The sequence below is a fragment of the Molothrus ater genome, chromosome 2 (assembly GCF_012460135.2).
Source record: "Molothrus ater isolate BHLD 08-10-18 breed brown headed cowbird chromosome 2, BPBGC_Mater_1.1, whole genome shotgun sequence".
Classification (NCBI taxonomy): Eukaryota; Metazoa; Chordata; class Aves; order Passeriformes; family Icteridae; genus Molothrus; species Molothrus ater.
In genome coordinates, this window is record NC_050479.2 from 95,472,896 (window position 1) to 95,497,693 (window position 24,798).

Sequence of the window (24,798 nt, forward strand, 5' to 3'; positions counted from 1 at the left end):
CTAGTTTGTGTCTCCACAGTAAATTAATGTCAGCAGAGGCTGTGTTTCTGGCTGTGGGAGCTGATAAAGAACAAACATTCGCTAAATATTTTAAACATCTCTACTGCTGTGATGTCATATCCATTGGACTTTGCTTGCTGTTGGGTACTTGGAGAAAAGGTTATCTTGCTATTTGTTGTCAGGCTTGCTGCAATATTTGGGCAGAGAGGAAATGATAGGGAAAACATTGGAAACTTTCCTTAAGTTTCCTTAAGAGAGAAGTTGTGTTTGGAGAAAGACTGTCTTTTTTTTTTTTTCCTCAGATACCTGCATACTGTGGAAGTAAAATGAGTAGCTTGGTGTTATCTTGGAGAGGAAGAAGGTGTCAGTTGTCATAGACAGCAAATTGTTCCTCTATTGCTTATCCCTATGTTGTTGGAAAAGATTAGGGCAGAAAGTGTTTTATCTTCTAGTGCAGGGAGTAACTTTGGCAGCAGTTACTTGTGTGTGTTGTGTGATATGGTGTGATGCTAGCAGCCCTTAGTGACATTTTGACACAGTAAAACCTTAGGGTTTTTTAGTGCCATGGTTTGTACAGGTTTTCAGGAACAGGAATAACTGCTTTGGTTTGGTGTGGGGCACAACAGATTAACAAGAACCTTTTCCAATTCTGATGCTGCTAAATGTACAACTTCAAAAGTACAACTTCAAAACCAAGTCTGCGTTGTTGGAGAGTTAGAAAACTAGTTTTAATTCTGAGCCGCTTTACTAGGATAACCAAATACCTCTTGCTTAAACAATATTTCTGAGGACTTTTTGTTTCTTAAACTAAAATGAAAAAGAACATTAGAAATTACGAGAATTTCAGGTGCATGGGAGTGAGGGAGAGCACTAGACTGACTCAGCCACTTCAGTACCTTTTAAGACTGTGTGGCAGTGCTGTTGTGTAGTCTCTGCAGCATTTCCTTCCTGAAGAGGGGGAAAATTAATGAACAATGCAATTAGGCACATACTTAGAGGAGGAACTGAAAGAGTGAATAGTGTGAATAGATGAATAGTGTTTAGATTTGGCAGAATACATCTGTGCCATAATGTGCTCAGGTTTTACAGCTTGAGAAAAATGATGATGTGAGAGCTCCTTCCTCGATTATCTTTTTGCTGCATGGTTGTTTGACCAGGCATGTGCTACATCCTGACCAAAAGGAAGCAGTGCTGCAGGTCACAAGCTCAAACCCACAAAATACTGACTACATCTTAAAAATTCTGATGTTTCTTTTTAAACCTTTATTAGGTCTTTATGTGCTATCCCTTTAAATTTCAAGGTCTGCTCAGAGCATATTTTCAGGCATATTTTCGGCATATTTTCCTCCCCTACAGCTACAAGGGCTAGGAATCTGAGGTCCCAGTGAGCTGAAATTTTCAAGCTGTCACTTAATAGCAACCAGCAAAGAACTTACATTGTCTTGTGACAGTTTATGGAGCTAAGATTGTTTTAAGGTGCCTAGTATTTAATTTAGTAGTAGCCACTTTATAGTTAAATACTTACTATCTCAGCTTCAGTAGCAGTCAGAAGTACTTTACAAAATAAGTAGGACAGATGGCAAAACTTCCTGCATTGTGCTATTAACACTAGTAATTTTTAAGGAAGAAAGGGAGGCTTATGAGCGTTATCAAAGAAAGGTGATGGTAGTGTGGTAGCATTTGACTGCCTGGTCCAACAGCTCTAGATTCCTGCAGGGTTCATTCTGTGGCATCACTGCATTGACTGCAAGTGTAAGTTGGAAGATAAAGAGAGGGTGTGAGATAGTGGCTCATAGCAGATACCACACTGTACTAGAATAAAAACTAATTGTAAGTAATGATTTGCCTCTGACAAGGATTGGGGTTCCCTGCTTCCATCAGGGGAAGAAAATATTAGACTCAGGTCTTATATAGTTGATAGATCATATACCCAAATGAGTTTTTCTGGTGGGTTGATGGGAGCTTGGGGGAATCTGTCTGTCAGTAGGAGATGGAGGCTGATCTCTGAGGTTGTCTTAATACCATAACAGAGTCAGTCTTGTCTAATTCTGTAATTGTAACTCTGTCCTCTGGGGGAGGTGGGAAGTTGACCCACAGAAGTTAGCTTAGATTACTATTAAAAAAATGCTCATGCATTTTTTGCAGCACTTCCATATCCCATTGGTTGCTTTTAGAAAATTGACCAGCTGACACCATGATCATCAGGTATGGTCATACTGGGTTCCTTGTTCCTTTCATTGTGGAGATCGCTGTAGGGTTTTAAGAAAGAGGAGGAAATTGAATGGTTGAGTTCCAGCATTGTGTTCTTTATTTTGCTTAACTCTGATTGACATTGACTTAAGGGAAGAAACCATGGCCTCTGTCACTTGGGTTGATGGGCTGAAATCAATCTGCTGGCTCTTGTATTGAAGTGAATAAAGTGGAATGGAACTGCTGTTTTCCATCTGAACTGTATCTTCTTAATTCCCTATTTTCTTACGTCTCTGACTATGGGAATTTTCTAGTGCAATATTTGTATTGTAGGCATTTGTTTCCCTTTGATTAACTTTCTACAACACTCAGCTGTTTTAAAATAGGGAGGAAGATGCTGTCATCATTAAAAATACTCCCAGAATAATTTCTTCTGTAAACAAGGCAATTGTTCTGTTTACTAAACCAGATTAAGAAAAACAGTCTTCTTAGTGAAGACTTTCTTGGCTACAGAACTTTCAAACACGGAATGAAGCCAGGCACTGGGTGATGGGATGGTGAGAAGACACATAATTAAAGACCATTTGATGTGTCTAAGGGCTGTGTTAGGTACACTCTTAATGATTGGTTGTTTGGAGCTGGGGTGGACCCATTATCACATCTGTGCCAGGCTGAGTGTAAAACATGGGAAGTTGTTACAGATCCTTATGATCCTGTTTGAAGAATGATGCTGACTTCTGGTCTTGTGTTTTAACGAATTTTTTTTTTATCCAGGCTGTATGAATGCCTTTGTAGACACTTTGCAAGTCAAAAAATTTCTTTTCTCCTCTGTGAAAAGTACTGTTACAAATATTTTTGGTTTTTAGTAAGTCCTTTATGGGCTGCTTTTCCTTGTCTTTTCTCTGTTTTGTAGCTTGGTCTGACTCTTCAGCAAGGTTCTTTCTTACAACGAAGTCAGCAAAATCAGCAATTTAATCAGTTGCTAGTTTAGCAACTTTATCTAAACAGCTGGTTTGTCATGTTCTGTTTAGCTGAAGTTTGCATTGATTGAATTAGGGAGTAAGGCTAAACACTTGAGTGGGATGTTTTGGCAAACCTTTTTAAAGCAGGAGGGGATAAAATACTAATAGTGAAAGGAAAAAAGCTACTAGAGAGTGCAGTGTCTTTTTCAAGTAAATAATAGCATCACTTAGGTTGGAAAAGATCAGGGAGTGCAACCATTAGCCCTGCACTGCCAGATCCACCACTCAAAGATGTCCTCAATGTCTCACCTAGACATCTTTTTAATATGTTCAGAAATGGTGACTCAAGCATTTCCCTAGGCAGACTGTTCAGTGCTTGACAACCCCTTCAGAATTTTTTTTTCCCCTGATACCTAATTTAAATGTCCGCTGCTGCAACTTTAGGCTGTTTATGCTTGTCCTGCCACTTGCTGCCTGGGAGAAGAGACTGACCCCCACCTTACTACAAATCCATTCCAGGTGGTGTAGAGAGTGACAAGGTCCCCACTGAGCTGCTGCTTCTCCAGACACTTCACCAGCTTTGTCCTTCTCTGGACTTGCTCTGGCACCTCAGTGTCTGTCTTGCAGTCAGGGGCCCAAAACTGAACAGAGGGTTCAAGGTATGGCCTCACCAGTCCTGAAAACAGAGGAGGGAGTGATCTCTTCCCTCATCTCACTGGCCACACTTGCTGATCCAGGCCAGGATGTCATTGGCCTTCTTGGCCATGTGGGCACACACTGGCTCATGTTCAGCCAATGCTGACCAGCACTTCCAGGTTCTTTTCTGCCAGACAGCTTTCCAGCCATTCTTCCCCCAGCCTGTAGTGCTTATTGAGTTGTTGTGACCCAGACAGAGGAGTTCAACTTGGCCTTGTTGAACCTCCTCCAGTTGACTTGGGCACATTGATGCAGCCTGTCCAGTTTGTTCTGCAGAGCCTTCCTGCAGTGCAGCAGATGAACACTCCCACTCAGCTTGGTGTTACCTGCAAAGTGAGAATCAATCAATCCCCTTGTCCAGACCATATCTTTTCTTTAAAAATATTAAACAGGATTGAGCCCTGGGAACCCCACTACTGACTGGCTGCCAGTTGGATGTAACTCTGTTCCCCACCTGTGTTTGGGCTCAGCCAGCCGGCTTTTTCCCCAGTGGAGGGCACACCCGTCCAAACCATGTGCAGCCAGTTTGTCCAGGAGAATGCTGTAGGAAATGCTGTGTAAGGCTTTATGAAGGATTTGGTACCCAGCATACACAGCCTTTCCCTCATCCTCTGTGCAGGGCACCCTGTCATACAAGGAGATCAGGCTGGTCAAGCCAGACCTGCCTTTCATAAACCTGTGCTACGGGGCCTGATCCCTCGCTTGTACTGTATGTGTCTTGTCATGGCACTCCAGAATATGAACCAGTTGCTGTTAATGACACATGACTAAACCTGATAGGCGAGTTTTCCTCTATTTTTGAAGTTTTAGGGAAAAACTCTTACTGAATTACTGCAAAACCTTAGAGATGTCTCTAGAAGTTGAGTATGACTATCCGGACGAATTTGTAGCAATCCTTCAAGTAAAGTCAAGGGAATTGGTGCTGAGAAGTGGCAGCGCTACTTCCCAAAGAGAGTTGAAAGGTTGGAATTGCAGCAGCTGCAGCCTGTGAAGTATTTTCCTCCAGAACAGAGCAGGATAGCCTGTAGGATATACTTAAGGTTGATTAATTCTACCTGGTTCATTGCATGGCTTTGTTACTGGTAGGTACTGTTATAAAACCACATCTCTAACTCTACAACTAAATTCCGGTGCAAGATATGAGTAGAGAAGAATAAGGAAGTAGTGGCTTGTTGTACTCAAGTAAAGTAATCATGACACTGTTAGGGGAGGAGTGGAATAGTAGGAGGCTGTACCTGTCAAGTAAATTTCCATGATAACTTGTGGCTGGAATGGCTATTTTGGACTTTTACAGGATTAAGAAACAACAGTTCATTCATAGCTACTGTTAGGGCTGCTCAGTGTTTAGGATGTGAGCAACACAGGACTTTATTTTCCTTGAGTCTGTCTTGCCAGATCTGTGTTTCTGATACTTCTCTGTTTTTCTTTTACTAGACTGTGCAATGAGGCAAAAACTCTATTTGAAAAATGGACCTTTCTTTGATATTTCTCTATAATTTCACAAGTTCAGCAGTTGGGATCCTAACTTTTCTTCCTCACTTAGTAATGTGTGAAAATAACATTGTTCTGTTGCTTGAGCAATGAAGTTTGGCTTGTGTCAGTAGCTGAAGACTGTGCAGGCATAAGCAGATAGTTTCAGTGCAGCTTTAAATGTCAAAACTAGACTTAAGGAACACTTTCAGTGATCCTAAAAAAGGCAGTAGAAATTTGTGGCAGCTCATACCCTGTTCTGTTTCATCAGCATCAGCCTATCTGCCTCCTGCAATGTGCCAATGCTTGTTTAACTGTGTAATTATGGAAACTGAAAGCATGTGACACAAGAAACAGCAAGAGAAGCACAGGCACCTATAAAGGCCAGGTGGTTTCTTTGGGCTGCCAGTGGACAGAAGAGTTCTACTATCACATGGCCTCAGAGAGAACCTAGAGTGAACCCATGCTTCTTTGCAGAGAACACACATTTGGTAGGTGCAAAGCAGCATTCAGCTCCTGACACTGGGTCTTTGTGTGAGAAACTGAAGTGGAGGGATCACCTGTCAGACTTCTAGTGGTAGAGAATGACTATAATAACAATAACTTCTCTTTTGTAGGTTTCCAGATGCTTTAGAGAAAGTTCTTACATTAGTTCATCTTGTGTTCAGTTTCTTGTTTTGTTTTTTTTTTTTTTTTTTACATTTCAGGTTTATTAGTCATGAAACGAATTCTTCTGGTTTTTATCCTGGCTGCTGCTGTTATGTATGGTATCCTGCATGGAAATCTATGGAGAAATAACTTCTACTGGTATGGTGATGCTTTGTTGATTTAGAGTGCAGACCCCTCATGGCTGTATGAGAGATGCGAGTTCTTGTGTTGCTCCATAAGTGTTGCTAGTAATCATCATAAGTGATTACTACTCTGTGTGTGTGTTTTGTGGTTGAGATCTTCTGGTACTCTGAGGAAATCACTATGATTGTTTTGTCCTGTCACCTGCTCTCCTGTGTCACTTTCAAACCTAGTAATTAATTTTGAGCCTAGTTGTATGGAGACTTCAGGACCTCAGTGGTAGGGAGCCTCTCTGAGGTTCATGAAAATAGGTGCTCAGGTGAGGAGTTACATGAAGTGCAGAAATAAGGTGTCCATGTCCCCCTCCACCCCGTGTGGGTTTAGTGCTAGTTTGTTCCATTAAATGTCTGATAAGTGATGTGGGAGAGGCCTTTTCCACATATGGGAATAACTGCAGGTGCAGGGGGCACCCTTTGAAAAGCTGAGATTTGTTGAGGTCCAACAGCAGCCCTTGAGGGCAGTGAGGCTTCACTGTCTCCAGGTTCACATGACAGGTGGCTTGGGACCTAAAATTTGGGGGACTTACTTAAAGTTGAGTTTCTATTGGTCTTTGCACAGCTGTGACCAGGCCTGACCAGACTGTTATGAAGATAAGTGATAATTTTTATAAGTAGTGGTTAATGTGCTCCCTTTATCTTGTTTATGGTGTACAATTGATACAAATAGCTTTCTGTTGTGGTTTCAATTTACTGCAAACCACAGTGTTGTGACATTTCCCTTTTTGCAGGATTAGCTTTTATGGACAGAGTTCCTCTGTGAGGGCTTCTCCTTCCTATGTGACTAGTGGAGTTACAATCAGTTACAATCAGTAAGTTCAGCAGTTGAGTATTTTTGTGGTGGGGTTGTTGTTTTCTTTTGGTTTTGGATAGGTGGGAGGGATTGAGGCTAAAATCTATAGCCTTTTTCGATAGGCTCCCTGCTCAGTTGTACAGTTGTGTCCAGTGGCTATTGCTGTTATAAACACAGTGGTAAAGTGTTTGTCAAAAAGGAATTTGTCCATGTTATGTTTCCAGTGTTTGTTTAATATTTATGGCCACTTTCAATAACCATCTTCTAACAAGCAGTGAATTGTTGGAAGGACATTGGCTTACAATTTTCAAATCTGTGCAATTCTGAATTATACCTGAACAAAGTTAGCACAACTTGGAGGGCAACTTCAGTGCTTAAAACTTATTAAACCAGAAGTGTGTTTCAGTTGTTGTGTTCAAGTGTGTGTATAGGCAGCTCTTGTGCTTGTGACTTCTTGAAGTTAGATTTGTGGGACTAATGAGCACCTATGCTAAAACTTGAAAGCAGACCTCTCTTCTCTCTGAAGCTGTGCTGCAAAATATGATCTGTGGGGCTGATGCTGGAAAGCAGCAAGGTGGCCAGCTGATCGATTTCACAGGGTGCTTTCTCAGTGTCAGTATTCACATAAGAACTTTAGGTTACCAAAATCAGTTAACCTTAATGGTCTCTTTGGCTTGTGGTTCTGATGTGGTGGTTTCATCCTTCTGTCCTTAATGCAATCCACTGGCACATGTTGCTCACACTGAACTTTACCTTCCCTTCTGGGCTTCATATTTGTGATTAATTGGACTAAATCTCCAAGTCAGGAATGTGCTTAGGAGTGTGAGTCGTAACCTTATTATGGGTGGAATGACTTATCCCCAAAGAATATAATTTTCCTTAAAGTACCCTTTTTCCTTCTCCAAACAAGACTTTGTCTCCTCCCTGAGGAGTGATGGGGATGCTGTCTGGAATGGTTGCAGGGGTGATTGAGCCCAGGAGTCCTGCTTCTCTGGAGATGGGCCTTAGTTCTCACTTCTGATTATGCCTGCTTTGATACTTGCTGAGCAAGGGAGGTCACAGCAGCAGTGTGAGATAAAAGCCTGTGCTAGGTAAAACTAATTGTGCTGCAATGAGAAAGTTTCATCTTTATCACACAGGGGGAGGGAGTAATGAAATCTTGGTGTGATCTTAACTCAGTAGTTAGCTTTTACTAATTTGATTTGTCAAACTTCTCTTACCTTGTTTCTGCTACCCATTCCTGGTCTTGCTATTTATTTGGAATTGTTTTTTGCAGGCTGCCACCTACGGCTGTAGAGAGGAGGAATGCATTGGACACTTGTCTCCTGAAACCAGCATTTGAATCTTTACTGGGGTGAGTCTTTGTGAGAATTGAGATGGGGAAGGAATGGCTGTGCTGATTGAGGTAAAACTGGGCTATTTACACATTTTGGAACAAACCCTGAGTGGTGCCCTGAGAAAGCTTGGAAAGATCAGACCAAGAACTGGCTGAAGGAGTCTTAAACCTCTGCGCAAAGACACTGTGGCCTTTTTTCCCCCCCTGGTGCTTTTTTATATAAGAAAATGTTGCTATAATTTTAGTGCTGTTGTGAGTTGAAAGCACGTAGAAGCCTGTAAACTTTTTGCCACTCAAAGCAGACTTGCAGCCTTTGAGTTTTAGTTAGCTCCTGGTCTGGTGAGGTGATCCTAATTCCCTTGCCCATGGATTGTGCCCAGGCTGTCTGGGTGTTGGGTGCAGCAGGGTAGCTCTGTTGTTCAGCAGATGGGCGGGAATGGGCTCAGAGGTAGCAAGAAGAATGTACGTGCACAGCTAGGACAGTCTCACACATTTCTGTAACTTCTTTATACAGACAGTATGAGCTGAAGATCTGTTCTGTGCACTTTGGTAATAGCCTGGGGAGGTTGAAAGGATTTCTAACCTTGCAGAATTATTTATTGGAAAGGAACAAGAGCTAGAAAAGCTAGAATTGAGGATCTTTTCTCAGTGGGTAAATTATGTATTATGTCTAAGCTTAGCAGCTGTTTCTGAACAGCAAAGCAGGTTGCTAAATTTAATATGGGTATTTAGTGCATTGTGTCTCAAAGCTAGCTGGTCTTGCGTACTTAAGCTATGGCCCATTTCTTGGTGTGTGAGCTGTGGTGTTTTGTTTTGGGGGTTTTTTTCCCTTTTTACTGTCAGTATCTTCTGAATACCTAGAGCTTAAAGAATGATGTAGTTGATTTGGGAAACTGAAAGAGAAGGTTTTCTTAGCAGCTGTAATGTTCTTAGTGGACAAACAAGTCATATGCTGACTGGGACTTTTTATGACTAAGGTTAGGTTTTCTGATGACTGTATATTTCTGTGTTAACATTTTAATCTAAGACCTAATATGGGGGATCATTACAAAGTCAACCAGTACAGTGAGTGCATGCTTAGTTAATTCAAAGGTGAAGCCAAGGGCATGATAGCATGTGACATGTTTGTGTCTGCTGTTCACTCATTGGGGTGGACTTGGCACTAAGGCAGTAGGAGTGCCTTCCCTGCTATGAGAGACCCTTTTCTGTGGTTCCTGTCTTCCAACAAAAGAAGTGACCCATTCTTTTTAGCACGACGCTTACAAGGTATAATTCCATCATGTTCTAGTTCGCAGGAAGAATGTGCTTTTGAGGCAAACCTCCTTGTGATCCCCGCACACCGTGCTTCTCATCCCAGGGTGGCCCTTGTGTGAATGCACTGGGATCCTTTCAGACATCTACTTAAGCCAGAAGATGCACTGCAGGAGCACAGCCCATGTGGTGCAGCTGCTAAGAGCTGGGACTCTTCTAGAGTTAGACCAGAATATAAAATACCCAAGATGCATGTAATGTGGACATGAGAACTCCATACTTTTTTGCTGCTTGGATACACCGCTGTTGCCCCAAACAACTTATTAGTGTCAACACAGTCATATAGTGTCACTTGTTTGGACTAGGAGTGCAGCTCAAATCAGGAAATGGTATTTTCGATTTAAAACACCTTGCTTCAAACTCTGTTCTTATTTATTCAAATGCCATATACAATAATAACTCTTAATTTTCCTTTTAACCTCTGTTATTTTTCAAACTTGAAGTTATTCACTGTCTTCTTGGGTTATGTATTCTCTTAAATACGTGGTCTCATGGTGTAAGCTTTCAGTCACACCATTTTAATGAGTCTTTATAAAGTGTACAAATAGACAAGTCTTTTTATCTCACTCTTTACCTATATATTCTGTTACAAGATCTTATGCTTTTCCATCATCTGTTGGCTTTTCCTGTGTTCGTGGATTTTTTCCTTTTAAAAATGGGTGATAATATGATAAAAAGGGTAATAGTATAAAGAGAGCTTTTCACAAAGCACTTGCATGAATTACTAGCTTATGCAGGTACATCATGCAATTTTGAAACTTCTTCCTTTTTTCCTTCATCAGTGTTGACAAAATATACCCATTCCTGTGCGCTAATGATTTTATCAGAGTGGCAGAGTTCCAAGGGAGCAATAAGTTTGAACTACCTTATGGAATAAAGAGAGCAGGTTTGTATTTCCCATGTACCTTATTTTTAATCAGAAATACCTAAATGGTTTGTAAAGCCACCTGAATCTGTGACCATGATCTTTCCTGTGCACTGATGCCAGTCCTTTTGGGGGGTCTAGTAGTGTCTTAATGGTTTCGTTCAGTCCCTCTGACCTGACACCTTCCTGTTTTTAACAAGTAAAACACTGGGTTGGGGTTGCCCCTCCTAGCAGAGAAGCTCCAAAAAGGTGTGAGTGAGGAAGACTGGACCTTACTCAGCTTCCTTCTGTTTGTATGTGGGCTGGAGTGCTAAAGATAATCAGCTATGCTTTGCTAGGAGAAATACTGAGTCGGTGTGATGGGCTTCAGTCAGCACACCTAAACTGGTTGGAACCCAGAGTCCTACTGAGGCAGAAATCCTCAGGTTTAGGCAGTTCCATCAGCGAAATTTTCCTTTTACTGTCCTGGTTTTGAGTGGAATACAGTTAATTTTCTTCTTAGTAGGTGGTACAGTGCTGTGTTTGGGATTCAGCATGGGAATAATGTTGACAACACATGGATGTTTTAATTGTTGCTAAGTAGTGCTTACTCTGAGTCAAGGCTGTCTCAGTTTCTCATGCTCTGGCACTGAGCAGGTGCACAAGAAGGTCTGGGGGAGGATTGCCAGGACAATTGACCCCAGCTGAAAAGTGGCTATTCTGTGTCATATAACATGTCAATACTTAAACAGGAGGGGCTGGTTGCTGCCTGGGAACTGGCATCAGTCAGTAGGTGGTGAGCAATTGTATTCTTCATCACTTCTTGGGTTTTCCCCTTTCTCTTTCCTTTTCCATACAAATGTTAGATTTTTCTGATTCTCCTACCTGTCAAGTGGTGGAGACTCACTGGCTGTGTGGCACTTAATTGCCATCTAGGGCTAAACCACGACACTCAGCTGGCTGCTCCTGCCGTGGAAAGGGCCACAGGGGCGAATTGATGACACTGCCTGGTTGCTGGACCTGTGGAAAGATTTGCTGGCATGTTCCCACTGCCTCTGTTGATCAGGCCAGAGTAAATAGGGCTGATGCCCCAAGAGCCTTAGCCACCCTTTTGGAAAGGGTTGTAAAGTCTCAAATTTCAGAGTTTTTAACACTAACAGTGCACCTTCCTAATCTGGGCTTTAGACTTTTGATTTGCCCTCCATCAGTGGTAACAGGGATGGTGTATTTTCCTGCACTTTTGGGGTTACAGTGAGGAAAACTACATTTGGGAATGAGTTGATTTCTCTTCTGAGGCACATTAAGTGTCCAGCAGGAGCCTGCCCACCAGGGGTGGCTGGGAAGGTCTCTCTGTCTAGCGTTACCACATTGATTGATGTCTCTCCAAAGATATGTAATACTGTTACTGTTCCTGGCTGTGTGAATGCTCTTGAGTCAGCTGAAGGTGGGTAGAAGAAAAACCAAAGTCAGTTAGCATGTGGATCTTGGAAATTATTCCAATTCTTATTTGCTGTTACTGAGATTTTTTTTTAATACAGATCTCATGCTATTTTGTATTTTGAGGCAGAAAAAACTCAGAGGGGAGCTGTGATAAACTTCATGTTCTTTGGCGTCGTTGGTTGATCTGTGGCACTAAGTTCCAAGTGTTCTGACTTTGATGTTTTTATGCACAGTGCACTACTGTGTTTAAAAACATTGTGGTCAGGATGGCATGCTTAATTTTGTGTTGCAAATACTGAGTGTTTTCATTAATCTTGTTTATATTTGCTTTTAGAGCAATTTTTTCGTTTAGCCCTTTCAAGACTGCAGAACTGTGGCCTTTCCAGTGAAGAAGACAGGTGAGATGGTTTATTTGCGACTGTTTCTCTTATTTGCATTTTTAATATTTAGTACTTACCTGAAAAGGAGTGGATGTGGGTTTATCCTGAAATTGCTCTAATTAGTCAAGACATGTAGTTAGAGTAGACTTACAGGGTCCAAGCAGTGTGTAGCTGATTCCAAGGTTTCAGTAGGCTTGGTTTTACACTTCAGTAGTACCAGCATGCAAGAAAAATTACTCTTTGAGAGAGTTTTAACTTAGAAGCTTCCTTTTATAAGTGTTTTAGAAATTCACCAGCTGAATGCAGTCCCATCTTCCTATAGTATCTTTTCATACTTAGATTGAATGTGACCTCCTCTTGGAAATTCAGTGTAAGATGGAGAGTGTTTGAGATATGCAGGTGCAAACCAGTGTCTGCTTCTAAGCAGAACAAATCTTCGGCATATCCCTGTGCCTCTGATCTGCTGGCTGCTGTGTGCCCTTGTTCCTACATACGCTCAATTTCCTTTTCCTTGTGGATGAGGGAGACCTAGGAAAACAGGAAAGGCTGTCTGTCCTTTTGGAAGTAACAGGGGTGTGGTATGGAAGGGAGCATACCCGAGATAACTTGCTTCCTGTGGATTAGATAGATTAAATTAGATTAAATCTCATGTTGGAAGCCACATCTGCCATGTTTTGTTTTGGTTTGGAGGTTCTTTGTGTTTGTGTGTCTTGTTTTTTGCTTGGCTTTTGTTGGGATTTTTTGCAGGCAGGGTTGGCAAGTAGACTGAAGTCCTGTGTTTACAAAGTGATGAAATGACTCCTTAGATTTGCAGTCTAGCAAATGGCTGACAGCCTGCCAGATGTGATGTTGATATACATATTTCTTAATAGAGTTGAATGCAAATAACGCTGAGCTTGGCTGTACTTTTGTTTTTTTTAATTACAGAGATCATAAGAGATTGCTGCTTGAAGCCAAATGTCAGGATCACAGTTTAATTAAACTTGGGTGGAATATATTCAAACCTAAGGCTTTGTTTTTATACAGGGATTTTATTTTTTTTTCCCTACTGTACTCCTGCCTTTCTCTGTGTTTAGTCTGTTTCTAGGATGTTCAAGTTTGCTCTTAAGAAAAGGAAGGAAAAAAGTAAAACTCTGTATTTTCTATCAGGAGTGTAATAACAGGGTAAATATATACAGAATTGGCTGATAGAAGCTGCTATTTTGTGTGGAGTTTGAAGGACAGTGCCAAATGTTATATTAGAAATCCCCTGAAACCGTAAGTTCAGGACCTTAATCGTTTGTGCTCTAAAGCAGAGGTGCTTGTACCTTTTTAAGTGGAAATGCTTGTCCTGTAGATGAAAAGTGAGGAAATTGGTATTCATCCTTTAAATGTAGGTCCTCTGAGATGTAGATATGGTTCATAGTTCTGGGAAATATGCCTCATTTTATTAAAAGTTATTAACATACTTCAGTGGTACTGAAACAAAATGAGACTATTACAATTTAATATTAATATTAATATTAATATTAACAAATCAAGCAGACAATGACTTAATACAATATATTCTTTCTAGATCCATCAGGTTTTGTGTACAGCACTCTTAAGGCACGAATCACTGTAGTCAGGAAGAATTTTTATACATATATGTCACTGAGATATAGTGGCTTTTAAAAGTGAATCTCTTTAGGAATTAATCCTAACAATGTTCTTCAGTAATACAGAATTATTAGGCAGCTCTGTAATACTGTTGTCCAATTCAGCCTTCTTGGAAGAACACAAACCAGGTTTCCCTATAAATGTTTATTAAGGCAGACAAATATTAGCCTAGATAAGCATGAAGTCTCTGGTGCTTATATAGCTGTATTTGTGTTCAACTTAGGTAAGTAAATCTGTACACAGTGAGCTACAGAGTTTTTTTTTCACCCAAACTAAGATCAAATTCTCACTTTGTAAAGGTGTGGCTCTCCCAAAGAGTTTGGAAATGAACAGTATCACTGACTTCAGTTCGACTGTGACTTCAGTTCCTTGCTGAGTGCTCTAAGGTCTCTGAGCTCAACAGTTCTTACAAACGCATTTACACAATCCTGAGTAAACAAAATGTGACCTTTGCATCCTCTTTTCATCAAATAACCTCGAAGGAAATAATTTGCATTCCTCAAGTGACTACAGGGATGTGTTGAAGGAGTGGAGTCTGAGGTCTTTTCTTTTTCCACTGAAACAGTATTTCAGTGGAATGTGGAGGATGCAAACCTTCTGACCTTTAGAGGCTACATTTCCATTTAGCAATGTTTTTCTTCTATAGACTAGGAAAATGTTTCTTTTAGCATTTCACCATATAAAGGAAATACATAAGCCAAGGCCTAGCCTTGAGATTGAGGCTTTTGTGCACCACCTGAATGGGGCAGTAGTTTGAGTGACTTAGTACCTGCATACATTGGAGATCAGTTACCATGGTGTTTGCATTGGCACCTGTTTATATTTTTAGTAGATCTCTGACATATAAAGGCAATCCATTTGTCACTCAGACCCTTCCTATAGCTGTTGGTACAGCCAAGGTCTTAATATTTTTCACTGTCACAAATACTGTGCTAGTGAACATCCAGATATTGTGATCTGTTATATTTTACTTGTAGCACAGCCGATGTCGTTTAAGGATATCTAAACTAATTTCTCCTCTTGTCAGTATTATTGACTTGGAGAAAGGTTGAGCGTTTGGGGTTGTTCAATTTGAAAACAGGAAAAGGAAATTTTAAGAAGTGAGGTTGTTAAAGTATCTGGGAGAAACAGTCTGCTGAAAATTCCTGTGTTGACCTGTGATCTGCTGTAAGTAAAAATCAGTTTATTTAACTTAAGAACCTTTAAATGTAGTTCAGCCTTGCTACGTATTTTTTATCTCTATGTCATGTGTTCATTTTCTATGATACTATGCTCTGGTTTTTAACATAAACAGTTTCCCTCCCTGCTTATTGTTGTTAGTGGGCTCAGCACTACTGTTTGTTTAAATTTGTTTGACTCTACTCGTGTACACTTCTTTAGACATATTTGATCTTCTTGTTGACTGTACCCATTTCAAAAATCAAATACTAATTTTAGATTTTTATTGGATAATTGTTGGCAGCTGATAACTTTTTGAGTATGCATGTTATGAAGGGCACTGTAATTCAAAAACTTAATCAAGCTTCAAATTTCACTCTGTTTTCTGTCCAAGTAGTACTAGTCAACTTTTAGTCATAAACAAAATCTAGTCTGCATTCAAAAATAAGAAAAAAGCTGGAATTTTACTTGAGAACAGCTACACAACTTCTGTAGCTGAGCAAACCTCAGTTGCTCAACTCTGAAGGCACATTTTATTTTGCCCTCCCTGCCCTGAGTGTGTCCTGCTGCATCATGCCTACAGAAAGTAGAAAGCAAAGACCTTTTAATTGTATACCAGAGTGGAAGACATTATTTCAATTGCTAGAGATTAACTTGCTGAACAAGTATCTTAAATTACCTCTTCCAAAGGTTGAAAGGTATGTAATAAGGAATTACTTTAAGTTAATCTACAAGGAACAGAAAAAGCAGTGCCTCCTCAAAGTAAATGCCAGGACACATGATACAACCATATGCTAATCTTGTGCTTTTTGCCCCTCTCCCTCACTCCACCCTCATCACTTACTGATGACATTTTTTCATCTGGTTTTCCCTTTTCCTTCCTTACATTGAGCTCTAAGCTATAGCTGTAAGCAACAAGGTGTAATTCAGGAAAAGGGCAACTTCTGCATTCTTACTCTTGCTGTAAATTGTAAGAGACATATGTTCATCAGCCTGCTTTCTTAAGATACTTTCAGACTAGATAGAAAAATAAAATGGAAAATGAATGGGCCAAAAGATTAGAGAGGGAAGGGATTTAGGGGGTGTAGAGGGAGTGAGTGTACTGCAGACAGATGGGATAACAGGTTTTCATCCCTCTGATTTTCAAGATACCAGGTCACATGAGTTATGGTATTAGCTGGAAGTCTTTTAATAATTTGCCTTCTACTAAGCTGTTCAGGCAATAGTAGAGAAAGGTACGCTAGCTTTTTTTTCATGTAACCCAACCCTGAAAGCTGCATTTAGAGCACTGGTTTTATATGTGTGTGTGTATATATATATATATGTGTATATGTATATTTAAAGGCAACTATTTCTGCAGAGGTTGTTAGTTCTGTAGGAAATTCAGGGAACTGCTTTGTACATTGAGATGTTGCTCAGTCTTGGCTGGAACCAGCTGTTTTGATTGATGTTGAATAATAAGTCTGAGCAGAAAAAACAGATTCGACTATTTGAGGAGAAAGAAGTTAATTAGTTTACATGAAGTGCCATGCTGGGAATTCAATATAAGTTATAGTGGGTTTTGGGACACAGTTTTGGTGTCCTGAACGTAGAGCAAGAAGTGGCATGGAGCCTTTTTCTTACTTGAAGAAAGAACTAAAAGAGTGGGGTGTTACTGTGAGGTGACTTATATTTTCTCATCGTTCCTGCTGCAACCAAATTCAATGGCTTTTGCTCTAAACAAAGAGGCATTTTTACAACAAAAAATGATGTGCTTATTCTGAAAGGAGTTTACAGTTTTACGTGTTTGATTTAAACCTTCCCTAAAAAGGCAAAATATATTGAGTAAAAAACCCAGCAAGCCTATTTGTGAGCTCCTCCTCCCTTTTTTTTTTAGCATGTTTTATTAGCATTGAAACAGGACGGTAAAAGCAAAATATGCACTGAGAAAACCTGTGGTAACTTAGAAAATCTTACCCTTAAACTCTCATAAGTTTAACATCTCCACAATAACTATTTTGCATGCTTTTTATCTCTGAATGTATTGTAAATTCGAAATTTCTCTTTTGATTTGATGAAGTATAATATCTTACTTTTTAGCACATAGTATTTTATAGGCCTAGTAATGGTGTCTAATTTGAATCTGCTCATATAAGAATGCAACCTTTCATCAAGGAATCCATCTTGTTACATTATGACAGCATGCACAGTCACTTGTGTAAACGTGTTTTGATTTTGACCATATTAATTTGAAAAGCTGCCATATGTCATTGGGCTAAGATTTTTCACATGTACAGTTCATAGGCCTGTAAGGTGAACATAAATTTTGCTGCTTTAGTTTGTGTTGGAGGTGTGCAGTTGTATAATACTGTAGAAGCACCTTAATATTGAGTTAGCTTTTCCAGACTGTGACAAATTTGAAGGACTGTGGCAGATAATTTATCAAATGGCACCCATATCACAAACTGGTTAGGTGTGATCTTAAGCAGCAGACCACTAGAAAAAGGAGATGTGTAAAAACAGTTTCACAAGAGAGAAGCCAATTATGGACTTTGTCAGTCCCTGAAATAGTGCCTTTTTTTTTTAAGCAGCCATAGTACATGATATGGGATTGAATCTGCTTTGTAGGGACCAAGGGCTGCAAAAGATACAGAATCTTACTTAGAAAATAAGCCAGATAACATGCAGAAGTATCATTAATAATATGAAGCCAGGGAAGTCATGTATATTAAAACTTCTCTTTGTTCCACAGCATTCCCTGTCGACGGTGCATTGTGGTTGGTAATGGAGGAGTACTTCGAAATAAGACATTAGGGGAGAAAATTGACTCATATGATATCATAATAAGGTAAATGCTATCTCTGTTGCATTTTGTGTACACGGAGCAATGGGTAATTCTCCAAGGCCAGGTACTCTCTCTGCCCTTCTCTAGTGTGTGTGTGTTGGAGCCAAATCAGAAGACTTGCTTTTTGCTTGAGTGACACATGATAAGCAATTGTGTGACTGTATTTTAAACCACCTTGGCCACATTCCTGTGTGTGCCTGATCCCTCTGACTGTAGAGGGTGAGTGCACCTGATAATTGCTCCTCTGCTGTTTAATGTGATATGTAAATGCTGGGCTGCTAAACTTTCCTGTACCCACACACAGTGTCTGTCCTGCAGACTAATAGCTGCTGCACAGTAGGAACACAGGTGGGCAGTCACTGATGTCTCTGTGCCTGTGTCCTCTGCAGAATGAATAATGGCCCTGTGATAGGGTACGAAGAGGATGTTGGGAGGAGGACGACTTTTCGCCTTTCTTACCCAGAATCTATCTTCTCAGATCCCATCCACTATGACCCTAATACCACTATTGTTCTCATCGTCTTCAAACCACGGGACTTGAAGTGGCTTTGGGAGATACTTGGTGGTCAGAAAATAGTGAGTTCAATTATTCATATGTCTTGGCTCATCTTGCCACACATTGCTTCTGTAAAATACACATTTGCTTTTAACTATTGTACTCCCAGCTGAGAGGGAGGGACTCGGTGCCATGGTTTAGTTGAGGTGTTAGGGCATGGGTTGGACTTAATGATCTTTAAGGTCTCTTCTAACCTAGTCATTCTGTGAATTCTGTGAGGAGCTCTGGATCTCCTTGTAGTCAGTTTATTTAATATCCCTCTTCCATAAATGCTTTGTCTTCTTTCTAATGCGCATATTTGACCAGTTCCTCACCACTGAGCAGTTTACCTCTGGAAAATGTATTTTTATCCTCTTCCTAGTGTTGTTTGATATTTTAACATGCATGCTCCAGCCATTTCCCACATTATTTTACCTTGCGCACTTGCAGGAATTGCAGAATAATGTTAAAAGTGACCTCTCTCAGAAGGTCCTAAGTCTAAAATCTTTTTGAGTCTTCTTCATTAAGGGCCAAGTTCAAAGTCATACTGAGTTCTCAGGGCACTGTCTGAGTAAATTTTCAGTATCTCCAAGAATATTTCTACAAACTCCATTCCAGTGCTTCAGCACACTTGCAGGAGAAAATTTCTCCTTTTCCTTTCACTGTGTGCCTCTGAGAAGAGTGTGATCTCATCTTCGTTAACCCCTTCCAGATAGTTGAAGATGGGCTGAACAAACCCAGCCTGCTCTGACCCTTTTTGTTTGCTGTGGGCTCTGGCCCCTTGGCTGTTGTAGTGACCCTCTGCTGTTCGACATGCTCCTGCACAGCGGGGAGCCCAACACAGCATTTGTGGGACTGCAGAAAGGGCACAGTGCAAAGTAGTTGAGAATAATAGCAACTTCTGTCTGCCTGTTGCCTATGCTCTTACTAACATGGCCAGCACACCATGAGCATTTACGGCCTCCAGGGCATATTGTTGGTACATGTCGTCCATCAGGGACCTTTCTGCAAAGCTCTTTTCCAGCCAGCTGGCTACGTCTGCAGCAGTCCGTTTCCTGTTGCAGGAGCAGATGTTTTTGAATTTAGGGAGATAAGGCACTCTTCTTCTTTAACCTCATGCTTTTGGAGTTTACACTGGTTAGAGTTGCTACAAAACTAAATTCAACTGTTTTCAGTTGTTAAAAATGTGTATTTACTTGCCTGTCACAGAGCGCGAAGGGCTTCTGGAAGAAACCAGCTCTGAATATGATCTACAAATCGAGTCAAATCAGGATTCTTGATCCCAGCATCACCAGGAAAGCTGCTTATGAGTGGCTTCATTTCCCAACAAGGTTTCCTAAGAAGGAGGTACGCTTTTTCCTTTTGTCTCTTCTAGTTTTGTGCAACCAAATGTGTATTTAGAAGCAATTATATCTTTATTACAGTAGACTGTAATGTAGAAAACCCTTTAGGTTTGCATTAAAGTAGTTTGCTATTTAGATGGTGGTTTTAGCAGATGGGAGAATGGAACCCAGAAAGAGTGGCTAGCTTTGTGTGCCAAAAGTACCTTTTTATGGGTTCTGTAATTGGTATGAAATGAAGCTGCTTTCCTGACAGACAAAATGCCTTTACCAAAACTGAGGAAGACAGGCAGGTAATGCAGCATGACAGATTCAAAGAGTTTCTAGAAATAATAGGGAATCTGGATATGAATTTTGGGTGTTTTTCTTAAAACACCAAGGCACATAAAAATACAGAGAAAAAACCCCAAACAAACAATGAAACCTCCACCAAAAATCAAATGACCAAAAATAACCCCACACCAAACAAACCTTCCCCTCCAAACCCCAGCAGACTGGTAATTCTAACTCTCTGCAATTTCATACTCCTGGGGCTGCGGAGGGACTAGGGAGCAATGAAGATATTCCAGCCCTGTGCTAACGATGAATGTCTGGCAGCATGGTTGTACTTACTGATTTGATGCCAAGCATTGTAATGAGCTAACCAGCAATTTGGACATAAAAATATGTTTTAATTGTCAGTTCTTTATGGAAAAATATTTTTGATGAAAGGTAAAGCTTCAAGCTGGGAACCTCCCTTGTGCCGTCAGGATCAACCATGTGCTGTTTTGCACAGAGACAGTTACCTGGGGTCACATTCCCACTTCACCAACACCACCCAAGTGACACGTGTGGAAATGTCAACAGGCTGTCACTGTGGAGTATCTGCCACAAATTTTTTTCTGGTTTACTCTAATATTGAGCGGGTGGTGGGGGGGTACATTCTGTACCTCTTTCCAGTATTTCTTTCTGTTTTCTGAGCTTAATAGTGTTTTTTTTCTCCCTTACTAACTCTCAGACTGGAATAGCCATTTTGGTATGTGCTTGCTTGGACCCCTGGCATTTCAGGTTTTCAGCCAAGGGTGGCAAGAAAGCAGCATAGTAATTGGATGCCTGACTAATCTAAATGGCCACAGAACGCGCATGGCCTCCATGGGTCCAGAAGTCCCTCCTGACTCTTCTGGGGCTCCCCTCTTAGTGGGAGTGGACATTAAAAGCAGTGCTGTCAGTGAGTCCGAGAGATGTGCATGGTGTCAGCTGGTATGTAGGCACAGGCCCCTTTGCTCTTCTCCTGCCTTTGAGTGCCCCTGCACAAAGCTAGAGTCCCCTTCTGCTACCTCCATATATATCCTACTTACTGCATGCCAGGGGTTTTGCAGTTCCTCGCCCCTGTACAGCAATGATCAATCTCAAGCATGCTCTTCCTCCCTTTCCTCCCATCTCAGAGGTGGGCTGTGACTGGGAGATAACAGGAGCTTGCACATCTGCAGTGGCACTGGCACAGCTTGGTTAAGCTGCAGGTCACACCACAGGCTCCATGGGCAGGAAGGTCTCACACTGGGGCCCTCTGTACCATTGCTTGTCCCAGGGCAGGGCTGGTGCTGCCTTCGCTGTCCTGTGCTTCAGCCCCCTCTGCCCGCAGGATATGCCAGCAACCACTGTTGCTTTCCCTGCTGTCCTTACCTTTTCCATTAAACCAGTATCATGTTCCCAGTGAGCACATTAGTGCATAGCCAATAAACATTTCTGATTGTTAGTAGAGCTGGGAATAAAATCAGATGTGTTGCCCCAGCACCACTAAACTCAGAAAGTGTAGTGGAGTCATTCCAGGGCTGTGCCTATTCCCATTAAGTAGGCTGAAAATATTTAATTACAGGCAGAAGATATCTGGATATTGCATGATAGTACATTTTAAAAGTAGTTGCTTTTAAATTATATTTTTTGAAGTGAATTTTATGATAGCTACAGGTGCACAGAGGTAGTTACAACCTGTGGTACTCCTGATATTTCCAAGTAGCACTAATCGTGACATGTAGCATTCCTGCCATAGTTTTGGGATCCTGTTTAGTATGGATGTTGCAACAGAGTCACCACTGAGTTTATGATGTTTGGCCCCTAGGGCAGAAAGTTATTTTGCTAACTGACAGGAGCCCTGGGCATAATGCACATTTTAAGCAGATACTATTTCTGGAATATTCCAAGAGTTGCATAAAGGTACCAAAATTTTTTCCATAAAAGGTGATAGTTCCTTTCTGTGACTTCAGTTAGGCTTTAAAGAGCTGAGAATAGTAACTTCTTCCTGGGGATTTTTTGTGTTGTCATACGAAGTGTTGTCACAAAGATATACATTGAGTGCATCTGCCTTTTCTATGCACAGAGTTGTCTAGTATTCGTTTGTCTGCATCTTTTTTCAGAGACAAACTGAGCCTTGGGGTCAGAGTTCAAAAAAAAAGCCCATGATTTTGTGCTCAGTTTGAGGTTTGACTGCAGCTACTAAAGAGCATATGATAGCTCTTTTGGTCTCTGAGAAAAATCTTTCTTTAGCTAAGAAGGGTATTGGTGCCTGAAAGTTTTGTCCATTTCTGGGGACACCTTTTCACCTTAGCTTCATCATGGTCAAATGAATGAGTTCATCTCTCTCTAAAAAAGCATGCCTCATTTACTTCCCCAGATCGTATTAGCCTCTCCTGGTACTAAGGAAGTCATGTATCTGATCACAAGATAGGGCAGATGGTTGCATGGACTTCTGCTGTGCTTGTGTGAGAAATGCTACCTTTTGGTTAGGTGCTCTTAATTTTGCACAGTTAAAACCTGTTTATGACATGCTGTTCATTTTACATTGCATTTGCTTCCAAACTTACTGTAGGGAGAAATAATTTTGTTTCTTCTAATGGGAATAGCATGGGAAGGTCTAAAGCAAAGTTCTTCTGGAATTTCCCTGCTTTGAAGAAATGCAAATTCAGTCAAATTTGTGTAGTCATAGCCTTCATGCTTTTTTAGTTTGTTGCTATGAAAATTTTGTCATATCATGTTCTGTTCATCTGGGTCTCCATCATGTGGCAACTTCTGAACACATCTCATAATTCAGTCAAATTTGAGGGGGTTGTAAATTGTTTTCCAGTGTTGTGAAGCCTGCCCAGTTTTATGAAAGTAGCTGGGCAGAGCAATGGGGAGACATTCTGATGCCTCTGTGGAGGGAAGGGCTACACTGTGGGCTTAGCCCTCACTAGAAACCAAGGAATTCCAGGGAAGCCTGGGGGGCTGACATGGCAGACACCCCTGGTCATGGGAAGCCTGAGGGGGCAGTACCTTATATCTTTAGCAATAGGAGGGGATCAACCTGTAAAACCAAACATCTGTAGAAGACCCAGGCTGCCTGATTGCCCTTGTCTCTGTTCTTAAGTTTGCTGTTCCCATCAGGCTGCCAGGTATGTATGCGTGTGTTCTCTTTGTGTTTTGTTGCAGAAACCCAAGCATCCAACAACGGGGCTAATTGCCATTACACTGGCATTTCACATATGCCATGAAGTCCACCTGGCAGGCTTCAAGTACGACTTCACCGACAGAAATAGCTCTTTGCACTACTATGGCAATGAAACCATGTCTCAGATGATGCAGGTAACTAACACTTGTTTGTGCTGGGAGAAATAGAGCTGGTAATTGGGGAAGGCAATTCAATATAGATAGAAGTGTGGATTACAGGTCAGAAGGGCCTCCCACCTTCTCCTGGTTCAGCTGCTTGTGGGTTAACGTTGCTTGAATCTCTTCCTGTCTGCTGCTGTTTCTGAAAAATGTAGATACTGATCTTTGTGTCCCTTGTGCTGTACCATATTCTGCAGTGTCTGCATGAGATGTCCATTTGTGTGTTGTGTTCAGCTTTGCTGGTGTTTTCCTTAGGCTGCACAGCCCTTGTCCTAGAGACATCTTTGTTAGCGCTGTCAGCACATAAGCAATGTTGTTTCTTTTGGTGTTGTCTTTTTCCTTGGCACCTACTTGTACTGTATATCATAGCTGTCAGACTCCTTAAAAGGCAGAAAGAAGAGCAAAGGGGAATGGAAGGAGTTAAGACCTATGAACTTGTATAGGTCTTGCATAGGAAAAGAACTGAATTTTGGAAACTCAAAGTAGAAAATAAAAGCAGCTCTTGGAGGAGGCTAGGAAGAGAAGGAACAGCTTCCAGGAGGGGGAAGCCACAACTCAGCAGGAGAGGGAGCAGCAGGAGCCTGGAAAATATCAGGAATGCCTTCTCTTCCCTCCTGCTTTGCTAAGACCATGCCTCTGTTTTCTTTTATATCTCTGCTCTTGTATTCATTTGTCTTAATCTCTGTATTTCAAGCCAACCCTGTCTTAGCCCTTCACTGCAGTGTGAAGTTTTCTTTGCCATTTGCCCAGAGCATATGGGTGCCATTTTCCTCCTCTTCCATTTGCTGAAGAGGAAGGGTAGAGACAATGCCCATAGGAGCCTTTCATGTTTTTCTCAGAACTCCTAGATGCCTGCTTTTCTGAGATAATTTTCCTCTGACACTGAACTTGTCCTAGTTTGGAGGCTCATCTCTGCAGGTGCTTTTCTGCAACATATACTAAGTTTGAGTAAGGCTGATCATTAGTTGAATAGACATCTGTAAGTTTCCTAAAGTCTTGAAATTTTAAAAAACAAACTATTAAACAAAAATGTTCCTTTTAGTTCTTTAGTGGCAAGAAATTGCAAATACTATACTACATCTGTGTAATCTTTTATGCAGTATACATATTATATTCATTTTAATTTACAGGATTCAGTGTCTTTAAGTAAATTTACTTTCCTTGTGCTGCCCTCCACTAACCTTAGTGGTCTCCTCAAGAACCTGGATACAGCACAGAAGATGGGTTGCTTTGGGTTTGCTGAACCTAATTGGCAGGATGCATCTGAACTAGAAGTGTCTGATGTGCTTTTTCAAGAACCTGCACTGGGTTTTGACGATTACTCATTTTCTTACTGCTTGTGCTGTAAATGTTCTTACAGAGCCGTTGTTCTGAATAAGCAGGGCAAGGATTTGGAAGAGTTAATAATGGAAGGA

General features: G+C 41.0%; 1 protein-coding gene across 7 annotated transcripts in view; it reads left to right on the forward strand.

Moving 5' to 3' along the window:
- The window catches only part of ST3GAL6 (ST3 beta-galactoside alpha-2,3-sialyltransferase 6), a 319,252-nt gene that overhangs the window by 13,081 nt on the left and 281,373 nt on the right, over nt 1–24,798 (forward strand). For 6 of the 7 annotated variants that reach the window (XR_004980280.1, XM_054518140.1, XM_054518143.1 and 3 more), the window contains exons 3-11: nt 6,026–6,125; nt 6,895–6,975; nt 8,233–8,310; nt 10,386–10,489; nt 12,222–12,285; nt 17,795–17,890; nt 18,277–18,463; nt 19,632–19,769; nt 23,207–23,359. Coding sequence is in view for 6 of the 7 variants with exons in the window: in XM_054518140.1 (XP_054374115.1) it covers nt 6,037–6,125; nt 6,895–6,975; nt 8,233–8,310; nt 10,386–10,489; nt 12,222–12,285; nt 17,795–17,890; nt 18,277–18,463; nt 19,632–19,769; nt 23,207–23,359 (990 nt within the window). In the remaining variant the exon portion in view is untranslated. The remainder of the gene's footprint in view (nt 1–6,025; nt 6,126–6,894; nt 6,976–8,232; nt 8,311–10,385; nt 10,490–12,221; nt 12,286–17,794; nt 17,891–18,276; nt 18,464–19,631; nt 19,770–23,206; nt 23,360–24,798) is intronic. The other variant, XM_036383699.1, reaches the window with a different exon arrangement.